General features: G+C 48.0%; 1 protein-coding gene across 1 annotated transcript; it reads left to right on the top strand.

The window, feature by feature from the left end:
- The first annotated feature begins 1,664 nt into the window (after positions 1-1,664).
- PPT1 (palmitoyl-protein thioesterase 1) lies at positions 1,665-24,424 on the top strand. The gene is made up of 9 exons (XM_008711995.2): positions 1,665-1,811; positions 5,532-5,641; positions 5,870-5,997; positions 6,326-6,396; positions 8,565-8,667; positions 19,380-19,470; positions 20,297-20,395; positions 21,637-21,708; positions 22,907-24,424. Exons 1-9 carry the CDS (start codon positions 1,688-1,690, stop codon positions 23,027-23,029), a joined length of 921 nt encoding a protein of 306 aa, XP_008710217.1. The 5' UTR covers positions 1,665-1,687; the 3' UTR covers positions 23,030-24,424.
- Positions 24,425-24,529: the final 105 nt, after the last annotated feature.

Below are 24,529 nucleotides of genomic sequence, written 5' to 3'. Positions count from 1 at the left end.
TCCACTTTAGAAAGAAATTATGGGTGATTTGTTAAAGGCAAGTACAAGTCACTCTAAGAAACATTTCAACCACTGGCCCCATGATCGCAGAAAAAGCCTGAGGCTATCTCAAAAGATTGATGACGCAATTTACATTTACAAGTCTTAAGTTTAAAGAAAACAGAGTGGCTAATAATACACCATAAACTTACTTTTCTTTTCTTTTTAAGATTTCATTTATTTATTTGACAGAGAGAGAGAACCAGAGAGCACAAGCGGGAGGGGGGAGGTAAAGCAGAGGGAGAAGGAGAGGCAGGCTCCCCGGTGAGCAGGGAGCCTGATGCGGGATTGATCCCAGGATACCAGGACCCTGACCTGAGCCGAAGGCAAATAAATGCTCAACCGACTGAGCCACCCAGGCGCCCATAAACTTAACCTTTCTTAAGATAAACAAAACCATATACTGTATAATGGCTTAAAATTCTGCATTTTAATAGATTTTTTTCAAGTAACAACTAACCATCAGGCCCAACAGCATCAGATAAAAGGGCTTTAGGTTGGTATGCAACCAGCTTTTCCTTTACAATATATTGAGGACATTTTTCTTTTTTTCCTTCTTTTTTTAAATAAGATTTTATTTATTTATTTTTGCAAGAGAGAGTGAGAGAACGATAAGCATGGGGGGGAGGGGCAGAGGGAGAAGCGGCTCCCAGCTGACCAGGGAGCCCGATGCGGGGCTCAATCCTAGGACCCTGGGATCATGACATGAACCGAAGATAGACGCTTAACAGACTGAGCCACCCAAGCGCCCTTGAGGACATTTTTCATGTAGCTATACAAAAATCTACCTTATCCTTTATAAAACTCGCCTCATAATACTCCATTGTATAGTGGGTACATCCTAATTTACTTACCAAATTCTCTATTTTGGTAATTTTCTGAAAAATATTTTGAACAGGGAATCGAGAGGATGAAAGTGGATTAAGATAATGAATCAGGCAACAGCACATTAAGTGGATTAAAGAGAAGGGAATGGAAAAAGGAGAAACGGTGAATAAGCAGCTCCTGCATTCATCCAGCTCTGAAATTAAACCAGAAAGTGGCAGTGGTTTACACATCCAAACAATGTTCTTGTCAGTCTGGCTGTCCTTCCATTTATAAACAAAACAAAACAAAACAAAACAAAACACCATTCTTTTCTACCTCTCCATCTTGGCTCATTCCAGTCCTCCTGCATTTCATCTTTGCCTGTCGAAATCCTATTTTTCCTTGAACATCCAGAACAAATACCACACCCCGTCATTATTAGCCCTGGCTGGAAATGATCCCTCCCCTTCCATTGCTAACAGGGAGCTGAATCTGTCCTTCCTTTCTTCCTTCCCCAGAGCATTTTTCGCTCCAAGGTAGTGCAGAGCAGTGCTCAGTAACAACTTTGGGCCCACCCACTTGCTATCTCTGTGAACTTCTACCTTACCCAAATTCTCAGTGCCTCAGTGTCCAGATCTGTAAAATGGGGAGAAGGATACGCATTGTTGTTATGAGGATTAAATTCGTTAACAGGTGTAAAGCGCTTGGAAGAATGTCTGATGTGTAGTAAGCGCCGAATAAACATTTTGATTGACGTTGGCGGGAGGTGTGGAGCGCGCGATCCGCCCCAGCAAGCGCCGAGTCCCGGCCGCGGGGAGCGCAGTCACATGATTGGGTCAAGATGGCGTCGCCCAGCTTCTTGTGGCTCTTGGCCGTCGCTCTCCTGCCGGGGTCCTGCGCTGCACGGGCGCTGGGGCATCTCGACCCGGCCGCGCCGCTGCCGCTGGTGATCTGGCATGGGATGGGTGAGTGGGGGAGAAGAGAGTCAGAAGGGTTTGGTGGCTCCCTCCCTTTCCCAGCCTGGGTTCGCGTGTGCCAAGTGCGAGTGTGGAGGGCGAGGACCGTGGTCGCACAGCGCTCGGCTGGCCCGACCTTTTAGGATTTGGGGGGCTGCTCGGCATTGGAAAGGGAGAAGGGGAAGGGACTGTCTTCTGGTGGGTGCTCACAGAGAGCCGTGCATTGTTCTTGTTTAATCCTCACGGCAGTGGCGTCAGGGTGCAGCGGCTGGCGCTTGGTCGGGCAGTCCTGGCTGTGGCTGCATGACCGGGGCATCCAACCTTTTATTCATTGACACATTGAATAGAGATTTGTTGGGCACCTGTAGTTCGATTTCACATTTAGCACGTAGTTATTGAGCACCTACTAGATGCTGAAGATACGACAGTGAACAGACCAAATTCTTTGCTCTTTCGGAGCTTAGTTTCCAGGGGGAGAGACAGACTATAAAGAAATAAGTAAAACATATACTAGGTTTAAGTAAAATGGTGGTAAGTGCAATGGAGAAAAATAAAGCAGGGAGGGGGATAGAAATGGGAGGTGGGGGCTTGCAATTTTATAAGCAAGGTCAGGAGAGGATTCACTGAGAAAGTGACATCTGTGCAAAGACCCGAAGTGGATGAGGAAAGATGCCATGTGGATAGCTGGTAGAAGGAAACGGTAAATGCAAAGGCCCTGAGGCGGAAGTATGTCTGGTATGTTGAAGGAACAACATTCAGATCCGTGGGCCTGGAACTGAGTGAGGAAGGAGAAGAAAATAAGGGTTTAGGTTGGGGGGATGCCAATGTTGGGCCTACTAAGGGAGTTGGCTAGAATTCAGGATGGGTAGTCCTTGGGGGGTTTTGAGCACATGAGTGACATGATATGACTCGCATTTTAAAAGGGCCATTCTAATCCCTATATATCTCAGGGTCGTGAGTTCAAGTCCCATGTTGGGCTCCACACTGGGAGTAGAGCCTACTTAAAAAACCCCAAAAAGAATAGATTGTAGGGGGTTACAGACATTTGCAGGGAGACAAGTTAGGAACCTATTGCAACCATTTAAACAAGAGGTGGTGGTGGCACGAAACAGTATAGTCACAGGAGATGCTGAGAAGTGGTCAAAGTTTGGATATCTTCTGAAGGCAGAAACGGTATTTATTAGCAGATTAGATTCAGGATGAGAGAGAAAGAAAAGAGTCAAGGATGATTCCATGGGTTTGGGGCTGGGCAGGTAGAAGGAAGAAGTTGTCATTCTACCAAAATGGGGAGGAGAAGATCAAGAGTCTGCTTTTGGACTTACTAGATTTGAGATGCTAGTTAGACATCCAGGAGATGTTGTAGAGGCATTTGGAGTTCAGAGTGTAGGACAGAGATACGAGGTGGAGATGTAAGTTGGGAGCCTTCAGCATATGGCTGGCATTTAAGGCCATGAAACTGGGCAGGATATTGGGGGGCATGAGCGTCCACAGGAGGGAAGAGGTCCCAAGATTGAGCCCTGAAGCACTGCCAACATTTGGAGGTTGAGGAGATGAGGTGGAACTAGCTGAGGAGACAGTGACGGTGGAGGAACGTCAGGAGAGCACATGTCCAGCAAGTCCAGTGAAAATGTTTCAAGAGGAAGGGAACAATCAGTTGTACGGAATTTTATCGGCAGGGCAACTGAGAACAGGTTATTGGACTTAGCAATTTGAAGATCACTAATGACCTTAACCAAGGCCGTTTGGGGAACATGATGAGGGTGACAGCCTTACTGGATTGAGTTAAAGAAAACTGTTCAAAGAGGAATTAGAGTCAGCAAATATAGACCGTTTTTTCAGCGCTCTGTGCTGGGCTCTGGGGCTATCACAGGAGAGTTAAAAGAAGTTATTATGAGAGAAATAAAAAATGCTGTAAGCCTTAGCTTTTTCCCTTAAAAATGAATTCTTAAGCTTCCTCTCAGGTTAGAAATGTGATGATTCAGCTCAAAATGGGAAATGACCTCAGCCTACTTCTCCAGCTGAGTGGCTGGTCACTTTGCTTCCCGTGTTTAATTTTGGTTCCTGGAAACAGGAAGCGGGACTGGGAGTAGGGTGCGGCAGGGAGGCCCCCGCAGTGCAAAATTTAAGAAGGCACTCACTCTCTAGTTTGTAGAAGGTTGGGGTCAGCACTTGTACGAACCTGCGCGTGAGTACCTGCCAAATTTGGTGTCCTAGGGGCTTCATTTGCCTTTCCCTGGGCCTAGCCCTCGAGTCGGAGTCCTGAGTGCTTTTGAGTCAGTTAACCCCAAATGTTACAGGTGATAAGGGAGCACGTAATATGCACCTTTGCTTATTTTTCAGTTGTGAATTTGATGTCCCAACTATATTGTACGGGCTTTTGAAGTTTGTTATTATTTGATAAACGTGAGCAGAGCAACAAATGTTCTTTTTTTTTTTTTTTTAAATCGGGGTAAAACAAATATAACCTGCGATTAGCCATATTAAAATATACAGTTCAGTGGCATTTAGTGGATTCACAGTGTTGGTGGTTGTCACAACCACCGCTTCTCTCTAACTTCAAAGCTTTTTCATTATCCCAGAAAACACCAGTACCGCCTTAGTAATCGCGCTATTCCCCACTCCCAACACCCCCTGGAAATGTCCAGTCTGCTTCCTATCTCTACAGATTTGCCTATTCTGGATAGATATAGATACAGGTGTAATCATACGGTATGTGACCTTTTGTGTTTGGCTCATTTCACGTACAATGATGTTTTTTAGGTGCGTCCACATTGTAGCGTTTCAGTGCTTCATTCTTTTTTATGGTTGAATAATATTCCACGTGTGTCTATACCACCGTTGGTTTACCCACTCATCCACTGATGGACATTTGGGTCATTTCCACCCCTTAACTATTACAAATAACGGTGCTATGAACATTGATGTACAGGTTTCTGTGTGGGCATGTTTTCATTTCTGCTGGGTAGAAATCTAGAAGTGAAATTGCTGGATCATGTGGTAATTGTTAGGTTTAACTTTTTGAGGAATCACCAAACTTCTCACAGTGGCTGCATCATATTACACTCCCACCAGCAATGTACAAGGGTTCCTATTTCTCCACATCCTTGCTAACACTTGTTACTTTCCATCTTTTAATTAAAATTTTTTTTATTAGAGCCATCTTTGTAAGTATGAAGTGGTATCTCATTATGGTTTTGATTTGCATTTCCTGAATGACCAGTGTTGTTGAGCATGTTTTCATGTGTTTGTTGGCCATCTGTATATCTTCTTTGGAGAGAGGTCTGTTCAAGTCCTTTTTCCATTTTTTAATTAGATTAACTTCTTCTTGTTGAGTTGTAAGACTTCTTTGTATATCCTGGGTATTAAATCCTTATCAGGTGTATGTTTTGCAAATATTTTCTTCCATTCTGTATGTTTTACATTCTTAATAATGCCCTTTGAAGCATGAAACTTTAAAAAAAAATGTGTAGGGGCGCCTGGGTGGCTCAGTTGTTAAGCGTCTGCCTTCGGCTTACAGCGTGATCCCAGAGTCCTGGGATCAAGCCCCACATTGGGCTCCCTGCTCTGCTGGGAGCCTGCTTCTTCCTCTCCCACTCCCCCTGCCTGTGTTCCCTCTCTCGCTGGCTGTCTCTCTCAAATAAATAAATGAAATCTTTAAAAATAATAAATTTAAAAAAATGTGTCAGGCTGTTTGGCTCACGAGTATCCACCATTGTCTTTGTTGTCTAGGAGACAGCTGTTGTAATCCCTTAAGCATGGGTGCTATTAAAAAAATGGTTGAGAAGAAAATACCCGGAATTTATGTCTTATCCTTAGAGATCGGGAAGACCCTGATGGAGGTAAGGCCCTTCACAGCTCTGTTCCTTGGAAGGTTTGCTGACTGATTTCATTTCCTAGAATGTACTATTAAAATGCTTCGCCTTGCATTTTTAGCAGTGGGTCATACAATGATACTTTAACTCTTGAGTGGCTTATGTGAGGATTCCAACCTGAGTTAAGTTTGGCCTCTTAGGGAAGATGCTACTGGTGGTTTTCATCCCGTCCTTTCTCTGTGGCTCCTCTTCTAGGATGTGGAGAACAGCTTCTTCTTGAATGTCAATTCCCAAGTAACGACAGTGTGTGAGATTCTTGCTAAGGATCCTAAATTGCAGCAAGGCTACAATGCTATGGGATTCTCCCAGGGAGGCCAATTTCTGTAAGTCCTTTTCTGTTCAGTCGTACCATTTACATGGAATTGATTTTTTTCTTTTATTAGGTGGATCCATTCCTCGAATTCTTTTGAAGTCTTCGTCTATCTAGGAAGGAAAACTATACTCTAAAATATCTCCATGTAAAAAGCTTTATGAAACTTAATTTATTTTCTATGAAAGAATTAGGATTTGTGTTTGGCCATATTGGGGGAAAGCCTGTCGCTCCATGGCTTTGGGGAATCACAGAGGATGAAGTGGCTTCATCTGGGAAGTTGGTCATTGATGATACAATTTTATCTGACAGTCGGAGCTGATAATCATTTTTCCCCCCAGGAGGGCAGTGGCTCAGAGATGCCCATCACCGCCCATGATCAATCTGATTTCGGTCGGGGGACAACATCAAGGTAACTTTGGCCTCTTTGCCTCCTTTTGCTCCGTTCTAATCCATGTGACCACTTGATTTTAAAACATTCCACCAGTTTGTACAAGAAGTCAGCCATCCTTGGAAAATCCCGTTTTTCCGACTGATAACAAACTAGCCAGAATTGAAGAAATAGGAAGGGACTTAGGATTCTAGAAGCCAAGAACACAGGTGAATCAGGTTGCCATCTGCTTCTCTCCAGTTTAATTGATGTGATTTCCTGGAGGTGAGGTGGTTGCAGCTACGTGGCAGGTGGTGGTTGAGGAGTCAGGAAGGCCAACAGTTTTTCCTGTTTTCCTCCCTCCCTCCCTCCCTCCCTCCCTCCCTTCCTTCCTTCCTTCCAAGATTTTATTTATTTATTTGAGAGAGATAGCACATGAGTGGGGAGGAGGGGGCAGAGGGAGAGGGAGAAGCAGACTCCCTGCCGAGCAGGGAGCCCAATGTGGGGCTCGATTCCAGGACCCTGAGATCATGACCTGAGCTGAAGGCGGACTCTTAACAGACTGAGCCATCCAGGTGCCCTGCTTTTTCTGTTTTCTGACACTGGTGATGTCTTACCGAATTTAGGCTCAGGCAAACAATAGCATCTAAGCTTTTTTGTCTATAAAGTTAACAGTAGAAATTAAATCCTTTGAGAAACAATGGGTTTTCTGTTTAGACAGAATTATATACTTTTGGGGAAGGATATGTCTTTGGGATAGAACTTTGTCTCTGTTCTCATGGATATAGCTATCAGGTGGCATAGTATAGGGGCAGAAGGATTGGATTCACCCAATTAACTGTTGCTGATGGGCAAATAATTTGGTAACTTAGATTTATTTCTCTTTTTTTCAGAGAGAGCACAGTGGGCAGAGGGGCAGAGGGAGAGGGAGAAACAGACTCCCTGCTGAGCAGGGAGCCCAACACAGGGCTCAATCCCAGAACCATGGACTCATGACCTGAGGCAAAGGCAGACGCTTTTGACTGAGCCACACAGGCACCCCGAAAAATACTTTTTAAAAACACAAGTAATATTAAAATGAAAGTTGGTAAAAACAACTTTATCATTCACTCAGTCAATAAATATTTATTGAAAATCTATAAGTAAGACAGACAAGGTCCCTGTCTTCAGGAAACTTCCATTCTAGTGGGGGAGGGGTAGGAAATAGACAATGAAGCAAGTAAATAAATACAGATGTGGGAACTATGATCAAGAGAAAAATAGGGTATAGGGTGCCTGGGTGGCTCAGTTGGTTAAGCATCTGACTCTTGGTGGCAGCTCAAATCTTGGATCTCAAGGTCCTGAGTTTAAACCCCGAGTTGGGCTCCATGCTGGGTGTGGAGCCTCCTTTACCAAAGATAAGGGACACCTGGGTTGCTCAATAGGTTAAGCGTCTGCCTTCGGCTCAGGTCATGATCCCGGGGTCCTGGGATCGAGTCCTGCATTGGGCTCCTTGCTCTGCGGGGAGCCTGCTTCTGCCTCTGTCGGCCGCTCCCCCTGCTTGTGCTCCCTCTCACTCTGACAAATAAATAAATAAAATCTTTAAAAAAATAAAAAGAAAAATAAAAAAGAGAAGAAAAAGAAAGATGTGGGCTCTGGAGCCAAACTACCTGCGTTCATATCATGGCTCCACACTTACTGTCTAACCTTGGACCAGGTATTTAACCTCTTTGTTTTGATGTTTCTTATCTGTAATAAGGGGCAAATAATAATTTCTACTCCATATGTTGGTTGTGAGGATTGAATGAATTACTGCCAGTATGTGCTTAGAACTACGCCTGGTACCCCTGAAAATGTTATTGCTGAGGCTGATGAAGATGGAAGGTATAACTGGGGGAAGGGGAGGGACAGGGGGTTGGGCGCTACCTGAGTTAGGGTTGTCAGACGTGACTTCCCTAAGCTAAGGCCTGAGAGCTGAAATGAGTCCGACCACTGAAGCAGTGAGAGAAGCACATCTACCAGGAAGAGCGGGTGCCAGGGCCTAGGCAGAAAGGCGAGTAGGAGCCCCAGGGGGAAGCTGGCTATGGTGTGAATTCTCGGTAGGTTATTTTCTGGAATAAATGAGATCCGAGGCTAGCTCTGGTCTGTTGTGTTGCTCACCGTGCCCGCACCCAGTAGCTGTTCAGTGCACAGGTGCTGAAGGAACGGATCTTTGTCCTCTGCTGCTGTAGGTGTTTATGGACTCCCTCGGTGCCCAGGGGAGAGCTCTCACATCTGTGACCTGATCAGGAAAACCCTGAATGCGGGGGCTTACAACAAAGCTATCCAAGAACGGTACGTATGGCTGGCTGGAAAGGGCGTAGAACGGACATGGCACGGACACATCGTGCTGACTTTCATGCCGGCAGAGTGGTGGGTGACAGACACATGAGAGGCTTTTCGTAAATATCTCTGTGCTGTCTACTCAGTTCTATTATAAGCCTGAAACAGCTCTAATATTAATTTTAAAAAAGGAAGGGAGGGTTGTTTTTTAAGGTTTTATTTATTTATTTGAGAGAGAAAGAAAAAGCATGTGAGAGAACATGAGCAGGGGGAGGGGCAGAGGGAGAGGGAGAAGAAGACTGTCCGCCGAGCAGGGAGCCTGACGCGGGGCTGGATCCGGTGACCTTAGAGTCATGCCCTGAGCCAAAGGCAGCCACTCAACCGGCTGAGCCACCCGCGCGTCCCAGGTGTGGAGTATTCGAGATGATAACTGAGATTTGGGATCAACTGGTATGGCTACAACAGCTATCCTACGGGTTTTCCAAGCGTATCATTCTTGTCTGATAAAGTTCTTCAATACAACACTTCCTTGAAGCCGTTTTCCAAGGCTCAGCCCTGCCAGTGACTGGCACGTGGAAATAATCAGCAGCTAGCTCCTTCTTCCTTTCTTACCCGTCGGCCCGCAGAGCCGCAGAGCTGTGTTAGGTCAGTAGTGCCACCTGATGGTCCGTGAAGGAAACTAAGATTCTTTTTTTTAAAAAACGATTTCATTTATTTATTTATTTGAGAGTGAGAGAGAGCAGAGAGGAAGAGGGATAAGCGGGCTCCCTGATGTGGGGCTCGATCCCAGAACCCTGAAATCATGACCTGAACCGAAGGCAGATGCTTAACCGACTGAGCCACTCGGGTGCCCCCATTGTTCTTTATTCTTTTCTCATTCTTCTAACTCTTGCCCAGCTGCCTCAGAAAAATTCATCCTTTTCTCTCTTTGTGTTTCCTTCGTGAACCAAGCACAACCCCTGGCAATCAGAATCATTAGTGACTAGAAATGAGCAGTTACGGGGAGGAGACAGTAACACCTAAGTACTGATCAAAAGGGGTAGATTGATGTGTTTGTCTTCCCTTCCTCCTTCAACTGTAATAATAACGCGGTAGCAAAAGAATGAAAAGTGAGAAAACCCACAAGGGCCAAGAGAACAGGAGAGGAGAGAGGGGGCATCAACAAGTCTTTGAAGGACAGAAAGCAGATGAATGAGTGATAACGGGTTCCGAGCCGAAGAAGCTGAAATCTTTATGTCTATAGAAGGGTGCCCTGAAAGAGGGAGCAGATTCACTTTTGACAGCTCCAGCGAGGGTCAGGAAATAGATGTAGAAGATCCTTTGCAAGGTAGAGATCAGTGCATGGCGCTAAAAACAGGACTTTTTGTTGGAAAAAAAATCATTTCTATATAAGGAATGATCCAACTCCCAGTTCCCGTACGCCCACATCCAAGGGACTGCTCCGCCCCCACTCTGACAAGAGAAGCAAAATTTATTCTCTGGAGCAGTTTAACTAGAGAAGTACAAGATGCCAAGGTAGTACGGGCAGGATGGTGGTGAGACACCACACCGGAAACCCACCCCCCCCCACTCCCCTTTCCTCCCTCTCGGCTCCCAGGATCATAGCCGCTAGGCTGATCTTTGGCGGACCTGTCTCTGGAAAACCTGACTGGCCCCAGAGGAAAGATCCACAGGTTGAGGTTTTGGAGTCCTCCAGGAAATCAGGACTCCTCTCGACTACCGTGACGTGGAGCCGCCAGGAGGTGAGCTCTGTGGCCTCACGAGGAGCCTTCAGTCAGCTTTGTAGGGCCTCGTTTCAGCATGAACTGAGAGCCAGGGACCCCCAGCCAGACATCTGAGGAAAGCTTGTAACATGGAAGACAGATCGAAACCCACAAAAAGTAAAAAGCAACTTGGAAGGATAAGGTGACCATTCAAGGTGCCAAAGAAAACGTTAAAAAAAGAAAGAAAAAAGCCTAGAATTATTATCTTCAGAGATGAGCAATTGCATCTGTGGCACTGGAAAAGAATGTGACTAAAACCAACAATCAGAGAGTAAGAGAGAGCTCCTGGCAGTTAAAAATAAGACAACCAAAATAAAAAATGTGAGAGCGATATGGGAATATGAACTTGAGGAAATCTCCTAGAAATGAGAACAAAAACTCAGAGGTTTTAAAAAAAAAAAAGGAGAGAACTGATAAAATTAGAGGAGCCGTTTTAGGAAGTCCAGGATCTGCCTGATAGGTGTTCCAAAAAGAGCCCAGAGAAAAAGGGTGGATTGGAATTATCAAAGAAGTCATACAAGAAAATTTCTCAGAATGACAGGACATGAGTTTCCAGATTGAAAGGGATAAGTGGTCAGGGCAAGGAATGAAAAAAGCCTCACACGGAGGTGTGCTCCTGTGACCTCTCAGAGCACCAGGAGAAAGAGCGGGCCCTGGGGAGGCCGCCCACAGAGTCCGTCCTCATGACCGCGCACTCCCGCCAGCACCACCGCCTGCTAGAATTTTCTGAGAGAAAGTGATTTCCATCCTAGAGTTTCATGCCGAACCTTTAAGTAGCAATTACTTGTGAAGGGAAAATAAAGGCCTCTTCAGACACACGCACACAAAGCATGACGCTCTTTCTGGGCGGGTGTTGGAGAGACTCGGTTCCACACCGTCTGCTGCGTGGCCTGGTGTGTCTTTGAGTCTCCTCCTCATCCCAGCATGAGGTTCGCTGTAGTGCTTTCCTGACGGAGATTCAGAGCAGGGCCTCAGCTCATACTAAGGCAGAGCGGGGCCGTTAACGCTAGTGGTGCTGTGTTTAAAGTATTTTTCAACTTGAGCTGCCTGTTTCCTTTATTTATAAGCATTGCCGTGGTTTTGTTTTCTCGGTCGCAGTTATAAAGTATTTCATTCATAATTTCATCCAGTGTTGCTCTGCACTTGCCAGGCCCTGTGGTGGGCCTGGCAGGCACAGCGGAGAATAACACAGTTAGGGTCCCTGCTCCCGTGAAGGAACATACCAGTGGGGAAAGGGGAGCTCCAAGCAGACAGAGGCACGGGCTCACCTCTCATCGTGCTGAGGCTGTGGTGGAAGTAAACAGTGCAGTGGTGGAGAGGAGTGGAGGTACTCTGGACGGAACGGCCTTCGGAGAATAGGGTCCGAAGGATGAGAAGGAGGATGGGAGGAGCTAAGGAAAGAGCCATCAGGCCGAGGGAGCAGTAGGCACGAAGGCCCGATCCTAGGACACATTTGGCTTCTTCTAGGCCCCCGTGACAAGTTGAGTGATAGACGGGAGTTGGCCAGGTTGACACCCGCAGGAGCGTGAAAGTCACACCAGCAGTTCGGGTTTCCTTCTAAGCATCAAGAGAAGGTATTGGGAGGTTTTGAGCAAGGGAATAATATGGCCTGATTCATGTTTTTGGATGGTCTCCACTGCTTTGTGGGAAGTGGATTGAAAAGCGGGTAGAGGAAAAGCAGGGGACTGTCACCGTGTCTCGGTAAGAGGTGATGGTGGTGTGGACACCGGGGTGGCCACAGGGAGGTGGAGAGAAGTGGAAAGACCTGAGATTAGTTTCATCACGTTGTAGCTGAACGAGAATCGACTACAGCTCAGCATTTATAACTCGGTTTCCCTGGGAAATGCTTTCTGAATTCTCAGTGGCTCCTTTACAGATTGACAGTTTTCTAGTTTTATGGAGTTGCTTTTTCTTTTTAAAGTTTCTTTGTAGTTCTGTGTATATCTCATTTTAGCAGACGGCCAGTATGAGATCTAAAGAAGCAGGTATGGGGAGCCTGGGTGGCTCAGTTGGTTAAGTGTCTGCCTTCGGCTCAGGTCATGATCTCAGTCAGGGGCCTGGGATCCAACCAGCTCAGCTCCCTCTCCCTGCTCAGCCCCCTCTCCCTCTGCCGCTCCCCCTGCTTGTGTGCTCACTCTCTCTCAAATAAACAGATAAATAACATCTTAAAAAAAAAAAAAAGGGGGGCGCCTGGGTGGCGCAGTCGTTAAGCGTCTGCCTTCGGCTCAGGGCGTGATCCTGGCGTTCTGGGATTGAGCCCCACATCAGGCTCCTCCGCTGGGAGCCTGCTTCTTCCTCTCCCACTCCCCCTGCTTGTGTTCCCTCTCTCGCTGGCTGTCTCTCTCTCTGTCAAATAAATAAATAAAATCTTAAAAAAAAAAAAAAAGAGGCAGATAGCCCCAGTAGAGGCGGGAAGGGGACGGGGAGGGCAGAAAGGGACAGGAGGAGATCACATTTTCCTGGCTAGTATGGTCCTGGGCTGCCCTTTGTATCAGGGAGGATTCTGGTTGCAGGAAAATAACCACATCAAATCAAAGTAAATTTTTAAAGAAGTTCATAGTCTTTGGTACCCAGGGTTTCAGAGGGACTAGAATCAGGAAATGCGAGCCACCAAGAACTGCGTCTGTCTCTCCAGCTGGCATTGCTGCTTCTGTCTGCATGCACACCAGCCTCTCTGGCCACCCACGGGGTGAAGGTGGCCTTGCCTAGCTTCCAGGTTCTTTGTTTGTTTGTTTTTTAATATTTATTTAGTTATTTTGGAGAGAGAGAATGCTTGCAGGAGCAGGGGAGGGGCAGGGGGAGAGAGAGCATCTCAAGCAGACTCCCTGCTGCGCACGGAGCCCACCTCGGGGCTCAGTCCTGTGACCCCTGGGATCATAACCTGGGCTGAAACCAAGAGACTGTCACTCCACCGATGGAGCCACCCAGGCGCCCCCGCTTCCAAGTTTTTCATTGTGTCTGCTTAGGGTATTATCTCAGGAGAGAGAGGCTGGAATCTCTCAGTTCCAATCCAGATTCTTGGGGAAGGGACCACGTCCCAGCTCAGGTCCGATCTCCATCATTGACTGTGGCCAGAAAAGTGAGACCACACGGTACCAGCCATACCCACCCCTGTAATCAGAAGGTGGGCCCGGAAGGGTACAGTTCCCAGACAAGGGAGAGTTGATTTTGATTTAGGCAGAGGCCCCAGAAAGTGTCTTCTGCACTGTTCAGATCATTCAACCTGAACAAAACAAATTTGATCTAGTCCCCTGGGAAGCCAGGGAGGAGGGACTTTCCAGCACCAGCTCCCGGCTCGGTGGGGGCAGCAGTGAGGAATGGTGAGTGTGACTGTTCTTTCTCACCTCGTGGATGTGAAATCCACCCTCTAGTTCCCCTCCGAGATCCTGGCAGCCCGTCCTAGAGTTCTTCCTCCAGTTTCCTCCTTGCTATCCTACTCACTGAACCCATCTCCGCCACGGTGAATACAGCAGTGTCGCCCTGGCCGTGGCGTCTCCTCTTCCCCTGTGCCAGCTCTGCTCTCCCATGTGGCCCTGTCCTTGGTCCACGGCCCTCAGCCCTCCATGCCCCATGCTTGCGGGAGCCTGCACCCCCAATGGCTCTCACAGTATGCTTATCCCCAGGTGTCCCACTCTCCCCCCACCTTCGCCCTCAACTCGCCGCTCCCCTTTCTGGAAATTTTGAGGCATCCACTTAGGCACTTTTTAGCTGTTCAGAAAAGTATAAAGAGTAATGTCATCTAAGACCTAAAATTAATATTTTGTCATATTTGCCTCAGATGTTTTAAGAACTGAAACATTTCAGATAATACTGAATTCTGCATATCTCTGCCAGGTTCCATTCCCTGCCCTCCCTCCATAGTGACAACCACTGTCAAGAAATGAGAGTGATAGATACTTTTTGTCCATTAAAAAAATGGTATATTTATGTACATATATATCTCCATCAACATGTAGCCTTATTTTGTATATTTAAAATGTTACATAATGGCCATCTTGTGCATTTCATTCTGCAAATGAGTTTTTCACTCAGTTTTACGTTTAGTAACATGTTGTTACATGTACATCTGGTTCATTCCTCTTCACAGCTACCCGGCGTTCTGTACTCCATGACTGCCACTGTGATTGATTTCCATATTGCAAACATTTCGGCACTTGTAGTTTCTCGTGATAACAAGCACTTTGAGGGAACGTCCTTGTGTCGAAAAGCCCAGCCTGTGTTGCTGCTTGTGTCCTTTACTTTTACGCTACGCCTGTACTCACACGGGACACTTCACTTCCGGTCGCCAAGAGTGTGGAGGTTTCCCACCGAGGAGTTCTCTGTGACACCAGCTGGGGGTCCTACAGTTTAACTCAGTTCTGACACTGTCTACCTGGAGAGAGCGTCGCATCCCGCAGATTAAGAGCTCAGTCCCCCAAGCCTGCCCTTCTCCCCAACACGCACACGCCCATCGCCCATAGTAGGTCCCCAGGTTCCCCCCAACTTCTGTCCGATGTGGCTGCAAGGTGGAGGTTCCCATGACCCTCTCCTCAGGTATGATTAATTTGCTAGAGTGGTGCACAGAACTCAAGGAAACATGTTTACCGGCTTATTAAAGGGTGTGATAAAGGACACAGATGAGGGGTGCCTGGGTGGCTCAGTCAGTTGGCTGCCTTTGACTCCGGTCATGATTTCAGGGTCCTGGGATCTAGCCCTGCAGCAGGCTCTGTGCCCAGTGGGGAGTCGGCTTCTCCCTCTCCCTCTGCTCCTCCCCTTGCTCGTGCTCTCTCTCAAATACATAAAACCTTAAAAAAAAAAAAAAGACACAGATGAACAGCCAGATGAAGAGATACGTTAGTGAGGTCTGGGAGGGTCCCGAGCACGGGAGCTGGGGTGCACACCCTTCGGGGTGTGTCTGCCAACCTGGAAGCTCTCTGAACCCCTACTATTAGGACTTTATGGAGGCTGCTTCACATAAGCATGATCAGTTACTGACTCCATTTCCAGCCCCCTCCCCTCTCGGGGGAATGGGGAGCAGGGCTGAAAATTCCAAGCTTCAGATGGAGGCTTGTGCTTTCTGGTGACCAGCCCCATCCAGGAGCCATCCAGGAGCCCACCCAGCGCCACCGCAGTAGAACAAAAGGTGCTCCTAGAGCTCTTATCACTGAGGAAATTGCAAGGGTTTGGGGAGCTCCGTGCCAGGAACCGGGGTTGGAGAGCAGTGCACGTATTTTGTATTACCTAGCAATCCCTGAACAAGAGTTTATCTACCAGTGGAGTTCACGTGTGGACGCGCAGTTACTTATCGGGTAATTTGGGGAAAGCTCCCTAACCACTCTGCCTTGGTTTCATCATCTGGAAAATAGGGCAGAAGTTGTACCTCATGGGTCGTAGAGAAGGCTAAAAGAGTTAATAGCTGTAGGGGCGCTTAGAACAGTCCTTCAGTGCGTGTTGGCTGCTGCGATTACCGTGACAAGCATGTGCCGTTTAGACTTGACTCGATATCGCCAAGGCAGTTGTACCGATTTCTGTTCCACCAGCAGAGTGTGAGTGTTGCCGTTTTCCTCCAGTCTTACTCACTTTTGATCCCGCGTCTGTTTCACGTCGGCCGGTCAGACGCGTGTGGGATGCTTTCGCTTTCCTGTCTGCGCGTTCTGTTGGGCAGCTCGAACACCTGTTTGTGTTTCTTGGCTACTCGGGTCTCTCTTTTCTGTGAATTGCCTCTTCATCGCCTGGTCTAGTCTTTGCCTGTGTCTCTGTGGGGCGCGCCGTCTTTTTCTTACTGATGTAAGTATCGTGTACACACACGCATCTATATTACGATTATGAAGCCTTGTCTTTGTTAGGGATGTAACTCCTCCCAGCCTGCGGCTTGTCTTTGAATTTTATTTATGGTGTTTTCATTCGGTACAGCAGATTTGTTTTAGACAGTTTTACTGAGATCTGACTGACAGAGCATACGGTTCTGTCGTTTAGAGTGTATAATTCATTGGTTTAGGGGCATATTACGGTATTAATTTTTTTAAGTTGTGGTAAAACATACATATGTTACATATGAAACAGAACCTGCCATTTCAGTCATTTGGAAGCGCACAGTCCGGGGCACTGAGTACATTCACAGTGTCATACAACCGGCATCAGCGGCCGCAGCTTCTCATTTGGACTCAGGCCACTTCCTCCGTCCTCGGGACTGAAGCACAAAGCCATTCTCCGATCCCGCATTTTCTTCTCCTTTGTTTTCAGGTTTTGTTTTGCTTCTCACGTTTTTCGTCTACCTGGCGTTTTCGGTGCTCGGTCTGCTTGTGGGCTGCGCTCCCGCTCCCTTCAGGTCTCTGTCCCCACCCCGCGCACACTGCCTCAGTCGGGACAGCAGCTCTTACGCGGCTCTTCTTCAAGTCTTGGCTGGTCTTGCTCTCGTATTGTTTCATCCGGAGTTTAAAATTAGTTTGTCACATAAAATAGAATAAGTTCGTCAGATTCTGCCAAAAATCATCTTTGATTTAGATCAGAACGCCTTAGGGTTTGGCCATCACCTCAGCACATCTGCCTCTGCGTCTCCTTTCCTCCCCGTCAGGCTCTGTTCCGCTCACGCTAGGCCTGGGAACAGCACCTCCGCGCGCAGACGGTCGTGGCCGGATGTAGAGCGGGGGAGAGGACGGACAGAACAGCATGGCGACGGGCCCGTTAGCACGCCCTTTGGGGGGATTTGTGCCACGAGTGGACACATGCGGGAGCTGTACCGTTGCTCTTTAATTCTCGGGACAAGCCTGGAAGACTCCGGCTCGGAGAGGCAAGCCCCCGTGCTTCCGGCCCAGGGCTGCGCGCCAGGACGCGGGTGCTGTCGGCATCCCGCGGGCAGCAGAGGCAGGAGGGACGTGTGGGGGTTCAGAGCAGGGCTTCTGGGGCCGGACTGGCTGCCGGGCCGTTCGGGCTCTGTTCGCTCCCGGCTGTGTGACCGTGGGCAAGCTGCTGAGTCACTCCGGGTGTGATTGCCTCATTTGTAAACGGGAGGCTAATACTAGTCCTTCTCCATGGAATTCTTGTCAGGATTAAGTGGGCTAATGTATGTGAAGTGCTTAGAATAGGCCCAGTAAGGGCTCCACGTGGGTTTCTCGGATTCTCTCTCAGCCACGGTGGCTAGAGCAGGCCTCAGGAAAAGGTTCCGGTTTCTGGGGAGCTGACTGCCCCTTGAGCAGGCCGCATCTGAAAGAGTGTGGACTTGGGCAGATTTAGGCTCCTGTCTTACCTTGCCTGCGACCGTGTAGGGTTTGTTTTTGGTTTGAGATTTTTATTTATTTATTTATTTATTTATTTATTTATTTGGTGTGCATGTGCACAAGCAAGCAGGGGGAGGGGCAGAGGGGGGGAGAGAGAGAGAGAGAGACTGCCCACAGTCTCTCCCCGATGCGGGGCTCGAGCCCACAACCCTGAGAGCACGACCTGAGCTGAAACCAGGAGTCAGGTGCTTACCCGCCTGAGCCACCGATGACACGACTGTGGTGTTTTGAGAGCGTTACTTAACCTCCGAAATTGGCCCTTCGCTGGTGCCAAGGAGAGACTAGTACAGACCCACGTTTCTTCTCTGCCTCCCCAGCGCCTCCAGCTTCTGCTCATCCTCAGGTCCTTCCCCTTGGCCGTCCCATGTGCACCAGGCTTCTCACAAAACAAAATGCCCTTCGTTTCTTCCTGTTGCCCCTTCTTAGCTCCGTTTCCTTGTCACACAGAAAGGTGACCCGTGACTCCTGCTTCCATTGGGCTCCCTGCTGTAATTCTGGGTCACCGGAACCTGGTCCGACAAGATCCAGAGACCTTTGTATTTATTCACTGGACGTGTTTTGAAGGAACTTTGACCACCTGCGTGAACACGTGTGTGCTCAGTGCTCACCACTTCTGAGCATTTGAAGCTGTTGACCACCCACTGCTGAAGCTGCTTCCCTTGTTCTCCTCACCGTGCTGCCTTCCCTTCCGCTCACATCTCCAAACCCTCCCCTCCCTCAGTGCCAGCCGACTTCTTTCATAGCTTGTCTGGCATCCCTGAATCGGTCCCTTGCATTCGGCAGAGCCTCCGGCTGGGCGTCTGCTGTGTGCCCGCGTCGCTGCCAAAGGAGCTTGTAGTCCTTGGGGGACAACCGGGGAGCCGGCTCGCACCCGGTGAGCGACCGCAGGGCTAGAACAGAGGGACAAAACCAGTGCCAGTGTCAGTATTTTATAAAGGGTCAGAGTTCATCACATTTTTTGGATTGTTTTTGTGTTTTAAGATTTTACTTATTTATTTGAGAGAGAGAGACAGAGAGAGAGAGAACACAAGCCGGGGGAGCAGCGGAGGGAGAAGCTGACTCCCCTCTGAGTAGGGAGCCTGATCAGGACCCCGGGATCACGACTTGAGCTGAAGGCGGACACTTACCCGACTGAGCCATCCAGGTGCCCCAAGTCCCCGCCTTTTGTCCTTAAAATTTGTGTGACATACCAGAATCCCGAAAACTCGTGTCATCACTCAGCATAGGAAAAATGCTTTACGATTGAATGGGTAGACCGCCCTCGCAGCCTGAGGATGGCCGGATGGATGAAGAGGGGTGGCTGGATGTGCAGGTGGTGATATCGGAGCTGAGTCTTGCAGATGAATAGAAAGCAGAGGAGGGGGAAGGAGGTGGGGTTGTGGGTGGGGACAGCATGTGCCACCGTGATCCGGAGGCAGAAGTGTGAGAAGGCTCAAGGCCATGGGGAAACTGATACTGATGCGTCCTTTTCCAAATCTGTGGGACTCAGTGCTATGCTCAAAGCACCGTCATGCCTCCGGCGTGTCATTAGCAAACTATTTCGTCAGTGGAAGTCTTGTCTGCCCTACAAGGCCCGGGGCTAGGCGGCTCTGATCTGTTGTCCTTTTGAAGTCTGTTGGCACACGGTCTGCTCTACACGGACATGCCGGGGGCGTGCTGACGGACACGCAGCTTGGTCACCTTCATTCCTTCGTCCTTCCTGCAGCCTGGTGCAAGCGGAGTACTGGCACGACCCCATCAAGGAGGACATGTACCGCAACCACAGCATCTTCTTGGCAGATATTAATCAGGAGAGGGTAAGCACCCGTCCCAGGCTGCCGTAGCTGTGCGTTCGTGTTGCTTTCGGGGCGTCACAAACAGATCAGCTGTGACGGTTTACCCAGCATACCCGGGACAGACCCTGGGAAACAGAAGTTCTGTTTTGGGGCGGCAGTGCTTGTGAGCTTCAGTTCCTTTTAGGAAGGCTGAAATTCATTTGGCTTTCTTCCCGTAGGTCCTTTTCCTTTCCTTGTGTTGAAGAAGCAGGGTAAGCTCAGTAGGTTGCTGGCTGGCTTAAGTGGAACGCAACAGCTGCCGTCTTGCTGAGGGATGCCTTCCTAGTGGGTCCCTTGGGGTCAGATTTTCTCAGAAGTGAGATTGACTTTAAAGAGAGACTGCAGAGGGGACTGAATATGTCCCAGGCACGAGCTTGGTGTGGGAGATTCGGGTAAACTCAGTGGCTCAGTTTATATTGGGCCTATCTGGAGGCTTTTGTTTTTGTCTTTTAAAACAAAATTTGAGGGGTGGTAGGGAAGAAACAGAACACTGTAGCAGAACCACTCAGAATGTGTGGTTTCTCATTTTGCCTTGGCTTTCTCTGGGTAGTCGCCTTTAACCTACGTGACAGATGCCTGTGGAGTGCAGTGACGGACTATGGTTGGTGGGGGCATTGCCAGTCAGATAGGATGGTAAGAAAAGGCTGTACAAGGTATATTCTGGGCCGGAAGCTGGAAAAGCAGCCCATTATCATGGGGAGGAAATATGGTGGCCCAGGGCTGGGGAGACCAGAGCACTGGAAGGCCTTAACATCCCTGCTGGAACCTGACGATGTTGTCCCTGAAATACTACTGGCCTTTCCTCCAGGGTGTCAATGAGTCCTACAAGAAGAACCTGATGGCCTTGAAGAAGTTTGTGATGGTGAAATTTCTCAATGATTCCATTGTGGACCCTGTGGACTCTGAGGTGAGATGCTGCGTCGGCAGGCCACGCCATGCCAGGAGACCGAAGGAGTAAATGGCATTGAAATCCAGCTGCCTGCTGGGGAAAACCTTCAGTCCCTTCCCCCAACTTTTGTGTAGAGCAGAGCTTCTTCACCCAAGGTCTACAAATGGGACACTGGGGGCTGTCACCTCCCTAACACCCGAAATTGTTTGCAAAATTATGTAATTGCACTCTCTGAGAAAGGGTCTATAACTTTTACCACATTTTCCGAGAGACCTGTGACCCAGACCATCAGCCCAAAGTCTGTAAATCCCCGAGGCTGGCATTCAAGGTCTGCCTTGACTTATCTTTCCAGCCTAATCTTCCTTCATTACCCCTTCATATACTCTAGGATCAAGGCTTGAAATGCCCCAGACTGGACATATGTTTTTACTCTTATGTCCCTTTGTTCGTGCTTTTCAGTCTCTAGAGTGCCCTTCCCAGGGTTGCTTCACCTGACAAGCTCCAGGTCATCTGTCAAGGCCAAGCTCAAGTGTCACTTCCATCCAGGATGCCATTCCTGTTCCAGGCAGAGTTTGCTCCCTCTTTTGCAGAATCATCATCTTATGCCAGGCCCCCAGGGACTAGCACACGGCACCTGCCGGCCAGGTCCAGCCCACCATCTGCTTTTGCAGGGCCCGTGAACATTTTTTAATGGTTAGAAAAAAATCAAAAGAATATCTGATGACAAAAGTTACATGAATTCAGATTTCAGCATCCATTAATGAAATTTCATTGGAATACAGCCATATTCATTTTTACTTTTTTTTTAAAGCCATATTCATTTTTTATATATTGCTTGTGGCGGTTTTTGTTTCGAGTGGCAGCATTGGGTAGTTGCACCCGTGTGGCCCTTAAAGCCTAAGATACTTTGTATTTGGCCTTTAGGGAGAGGTTTCTGCACCTCGCTAGACCAGAGCTGTAGAAAGCAGGGACCACATACATATTTATCTTCAGATGTCGAATTTAGCACAAGGATTTTCACAGCATAGGTGCTGAATAATTGTAGGAAACAGGAATTCGGCGGAATTGGAAAGCTCTTTGGAAAGATTAACTCATCCCTCAGGATCTACCCTTAAAAAGAGATGACTCAAGATGTACTCTATTTTTACTCTTTGCTACAGCTTGGTGACACTGTTTGTTGGTAGTCTTAGCTACTAGCCGGTCTTCGTTTGACAATATGCGCTCCGTGTCTGATCTTCGTTCTCCCTCCTCTCCTGCAGTGGTTCGGATTTTATAGAAGTGGCCAAGCCAAGGAAACCATCCCCTTGCAGGAGACCACTCTGTACACACAGGTAACCGGAGAGAGGTGCTGTCTTTTTCAGCTCCTGGTTCCCGAAGCTCCTGGGTTCTTTGGTGATAGAGCCTGTCCTGCACACCCCAGAGCAGTAGGTGCCTAGAGGCATCTGACTTGGTCTGACACGGGTGAGGCCTGTTAGGGTGCTGATTGTGACGCCAGCATTATCAGGCGCTGGGTTTCAGGAATGCACATCCTGAAGGATGTAGGACCTGTACCCCATGGTTTTCAAGTATGTTGAGGTCACCTCATCTCCAGTTTCTGCTTCTGATAAAATCCAAGAAGCCCCGTGCATCATGAAAACAGAGGAGAGGTGTTAACTTTAAAACACGAACAGATGTGAGGTCCTGTTTTTACCTTAGAGCACTGATGAGGGGAGCTGCTCCTGCAGGAGCCCAAAGAGGAAGCACTAGGCTCTGTCTCTCAAGCAGAGGTTGCACCGTTTCACTACCTCTGCTTCTGGGGCCTTCCACACTCTAAGGAGTGGATATTGGAGCTGGACCCTCCCAGACGGCACAAGTGCTATGTGCACCGCTTGCCTGCTCTAGAATTCCTCCGAGTAATTCCGCAGGCCAAGTGTCTCCTCTCTTGGCTTTTCTCCGGCATTTGGTGCCCCACTTTGGGTGAGATCAAAGGAAAGGGAAGCTCGGGTTTGTTGAGTTTTGGAAATTACAGCTAAGAACTTCCCTCTCGTGAAAGTCAGACTGAGGGTAGCTACGGCAGAAGCAGCACTCCGGCACCGTCAGCTGCCCGTCCTCCCCGCCATATTTGTTCTGTGGCACTGTGGGTAATGCCGTTCTCAGCTGCGGGTGTGAAAAGTGAGGTGTGTTATTGAAGGGTTAGATATGTTTTAAGCTAACATTTTTCTGTCCTTGGCTCTCACTTGACTGACCTTTTGAGGCAGTTTTGTCCATGGCTTGCCCACCAACACAGGTGGTCCTCCAGAAGCTTTAGAACACTTTTCAGAAAGCCGAATATAGAACTCTGTAGACCACAATCTCAATTACATACGTTTTGAATGCTCAGGAAGAAAACCGGGAGGTACCCTTTTTGGCATTTTCAACAATACACCTAAATTTTACTACTCAGGGAAAAGGCTACGCTTTGAGCACAAAGCTCAAACGAACATTGTTTCTTTACTTTTTAACCGTAGAACTTTTCATAAGGCCTCTTAATTATGGTCTTTCTCCCTGCAGGACCGCCTGGGGCTAAAGGAAATGGACAATGCAGGACAGTTAGTGTTCCTGGCTGTAGAAGGGGACCATCTTCAGCTGTCTCAAGAATGGTTTTATGCCCACATCATACCCTTCCTTGAGTGAAACCCTTGTGGTCTGCGGCAGAGCTCAGGGAGCCCCTAGTGCTTCTGAACCAGTAGGAGACTGTTCCCTCCATGCCCACGCCTGAGCTCACATCCAGCTTGCAACTAATCCTCCCTTCTAGTTATCACCTAACATGCCCTGCTCAGAAAGATCTAAGATTCGAATCTTATCCTTTGCCTCAGCATATGGTGTTGAATGCAAGTTTAATTAGCTAATAACCATGCACGGAGATTATTTTACAACCCCTCGATGTGGTCAGGCTGTCTTAGGAAACAAGTCTGCTGCAGATCAGTGTCGGAACTGTGCCCAGAAGAGGCTGAAACTAAAGCAATTAGTCTAAGGGCAGACACCTTTTTCAGGAAAGCCTAGCCACATTTCAAGCCAACAGGCGGCCGGTATCCAGGCCTGAGGTGACCATAAATGCTTTCTGTTTTGCTGGTGGAGATTCAACCAGTGCTTGTGAAAGTATTGTTTAGATAGTGTTTCTGCATAACTCCTGGAGGCTACCCTCTTTTCTCAGTAGTTGTCTCCTGTGGTGTCTTAGCATTGACCTGTTCTGCTGGGCCACCATCTTGTCTCAGTAGCACCCTGTCTCTTCAGGTAGTGATGAATTAGTTGCTCTGTCACAAAGGGAGGAAGTAGCACCCAACTGGATTGCTTAAGGTGGTGGGGGTGGGGGGCGGAGTACATCTTGCTTAACTTAGGGGAGTGAAGAAAACTGTACAAGCGGACAGAACACTGTATGTCAACTATACTTGAACTGAACAATGTACAAGCAGAAATTGTGAGGACGCAGTTGGTCCCTTCTACTCCACCTGTCCCTTTCTCAGTGTAGCCTGTGATCTGCCTTCTAGAGTCACTCTGCTGCTGGTGTTAGCAGACAATGGCAGGAAGAACGGGAAGAGATCAGGCTTTCTAACTCCCATCTAAAATACTGTACTTACAGTACACTGTAAACTTTCTGATGTATTTGATGAAAAAAGGATTTGCTCAGAAAGGTTGGGGAATATTGCATACCCCTTTTCTCCTGTTGGAGATCAACTCACTTTAGAATACGAAGGACTGAGAATTCCTGTTACAATGAAGAAAACTAACCTTTAGCTACTATTTTCCCGCACTGTGAGCATGGACATCTTAGCCCCCCACTCCCTCACCCTGAGAAAACCTAACACTTCCTGAAGGACTACTGTGCAGAATGCCAGTGTGAGACGACAGCTGTGCAGAGGGAAGCACCTTGTTAGTGCTGCTAAGTTGACCCCTTTTTCTCTGATTTTTCTCTCCCCTCTCTCAAGCCTTATTTCTCAACTAGAAGATGAAGATGAGGATTAAGGGTAACAACTGGGGGGATGTGAAAAAAATTTTATGATGTTGTCTAAAATAAAGAATAGTTTCTTATCCTCGGTGTCCTCTTCCTTCTCAGTATTCTTACATACATCTCAGGGCGCCTGGCTGGCTCAGTCGCTAGAGCACGCGACTCCTGATCTAGGGATTATGAGTTTT

The sequence above is a fragment of the Ursus maritimus genome, unplaced genomic scaffold, assembly GCF_017311325.1.
Source record: "Ursus maritimus isolate PB19 unplaced genomic scaffold, ASM1731132v1 scaffold_32, whole genome shotgun sequence".
Classification (NCBI taxonomy): domain Eukaryota; kingdom Metazoa; phylum Chordata; class Mammalia; order Carnivora; family Ursidae; genus Ursus; species Ursus maritimus.
This window is presented reverse-complemented; position numbering and strand designations above follow the sequence as displayed.

Bases quoted from the DNA above. Each gene is read 5' to 3' on its own strand.
- PPT1 (XM_008711995.2), top strand. From the start codon at position 1,688: ATGGCGTCGCCCAGCTTCTTGTGGCTCTTGGCCGTCGCTCTCCTGCCG. The intron at 5,642-5,869 runs GTAAGGCCCTTC...CTCCTCTTCTAG, and splicing joins TCGGGAAGACCCTGATGGAG to GATGTGGAGAACAGCTTCTT. The intron at 8,668-19,379 runs GTACGTATGGCT...TCCTTCCTGCAG, and splicing joins AACAAAGCTATCCAAGAACG to CCTGGTGCAAGCGGAGTACT.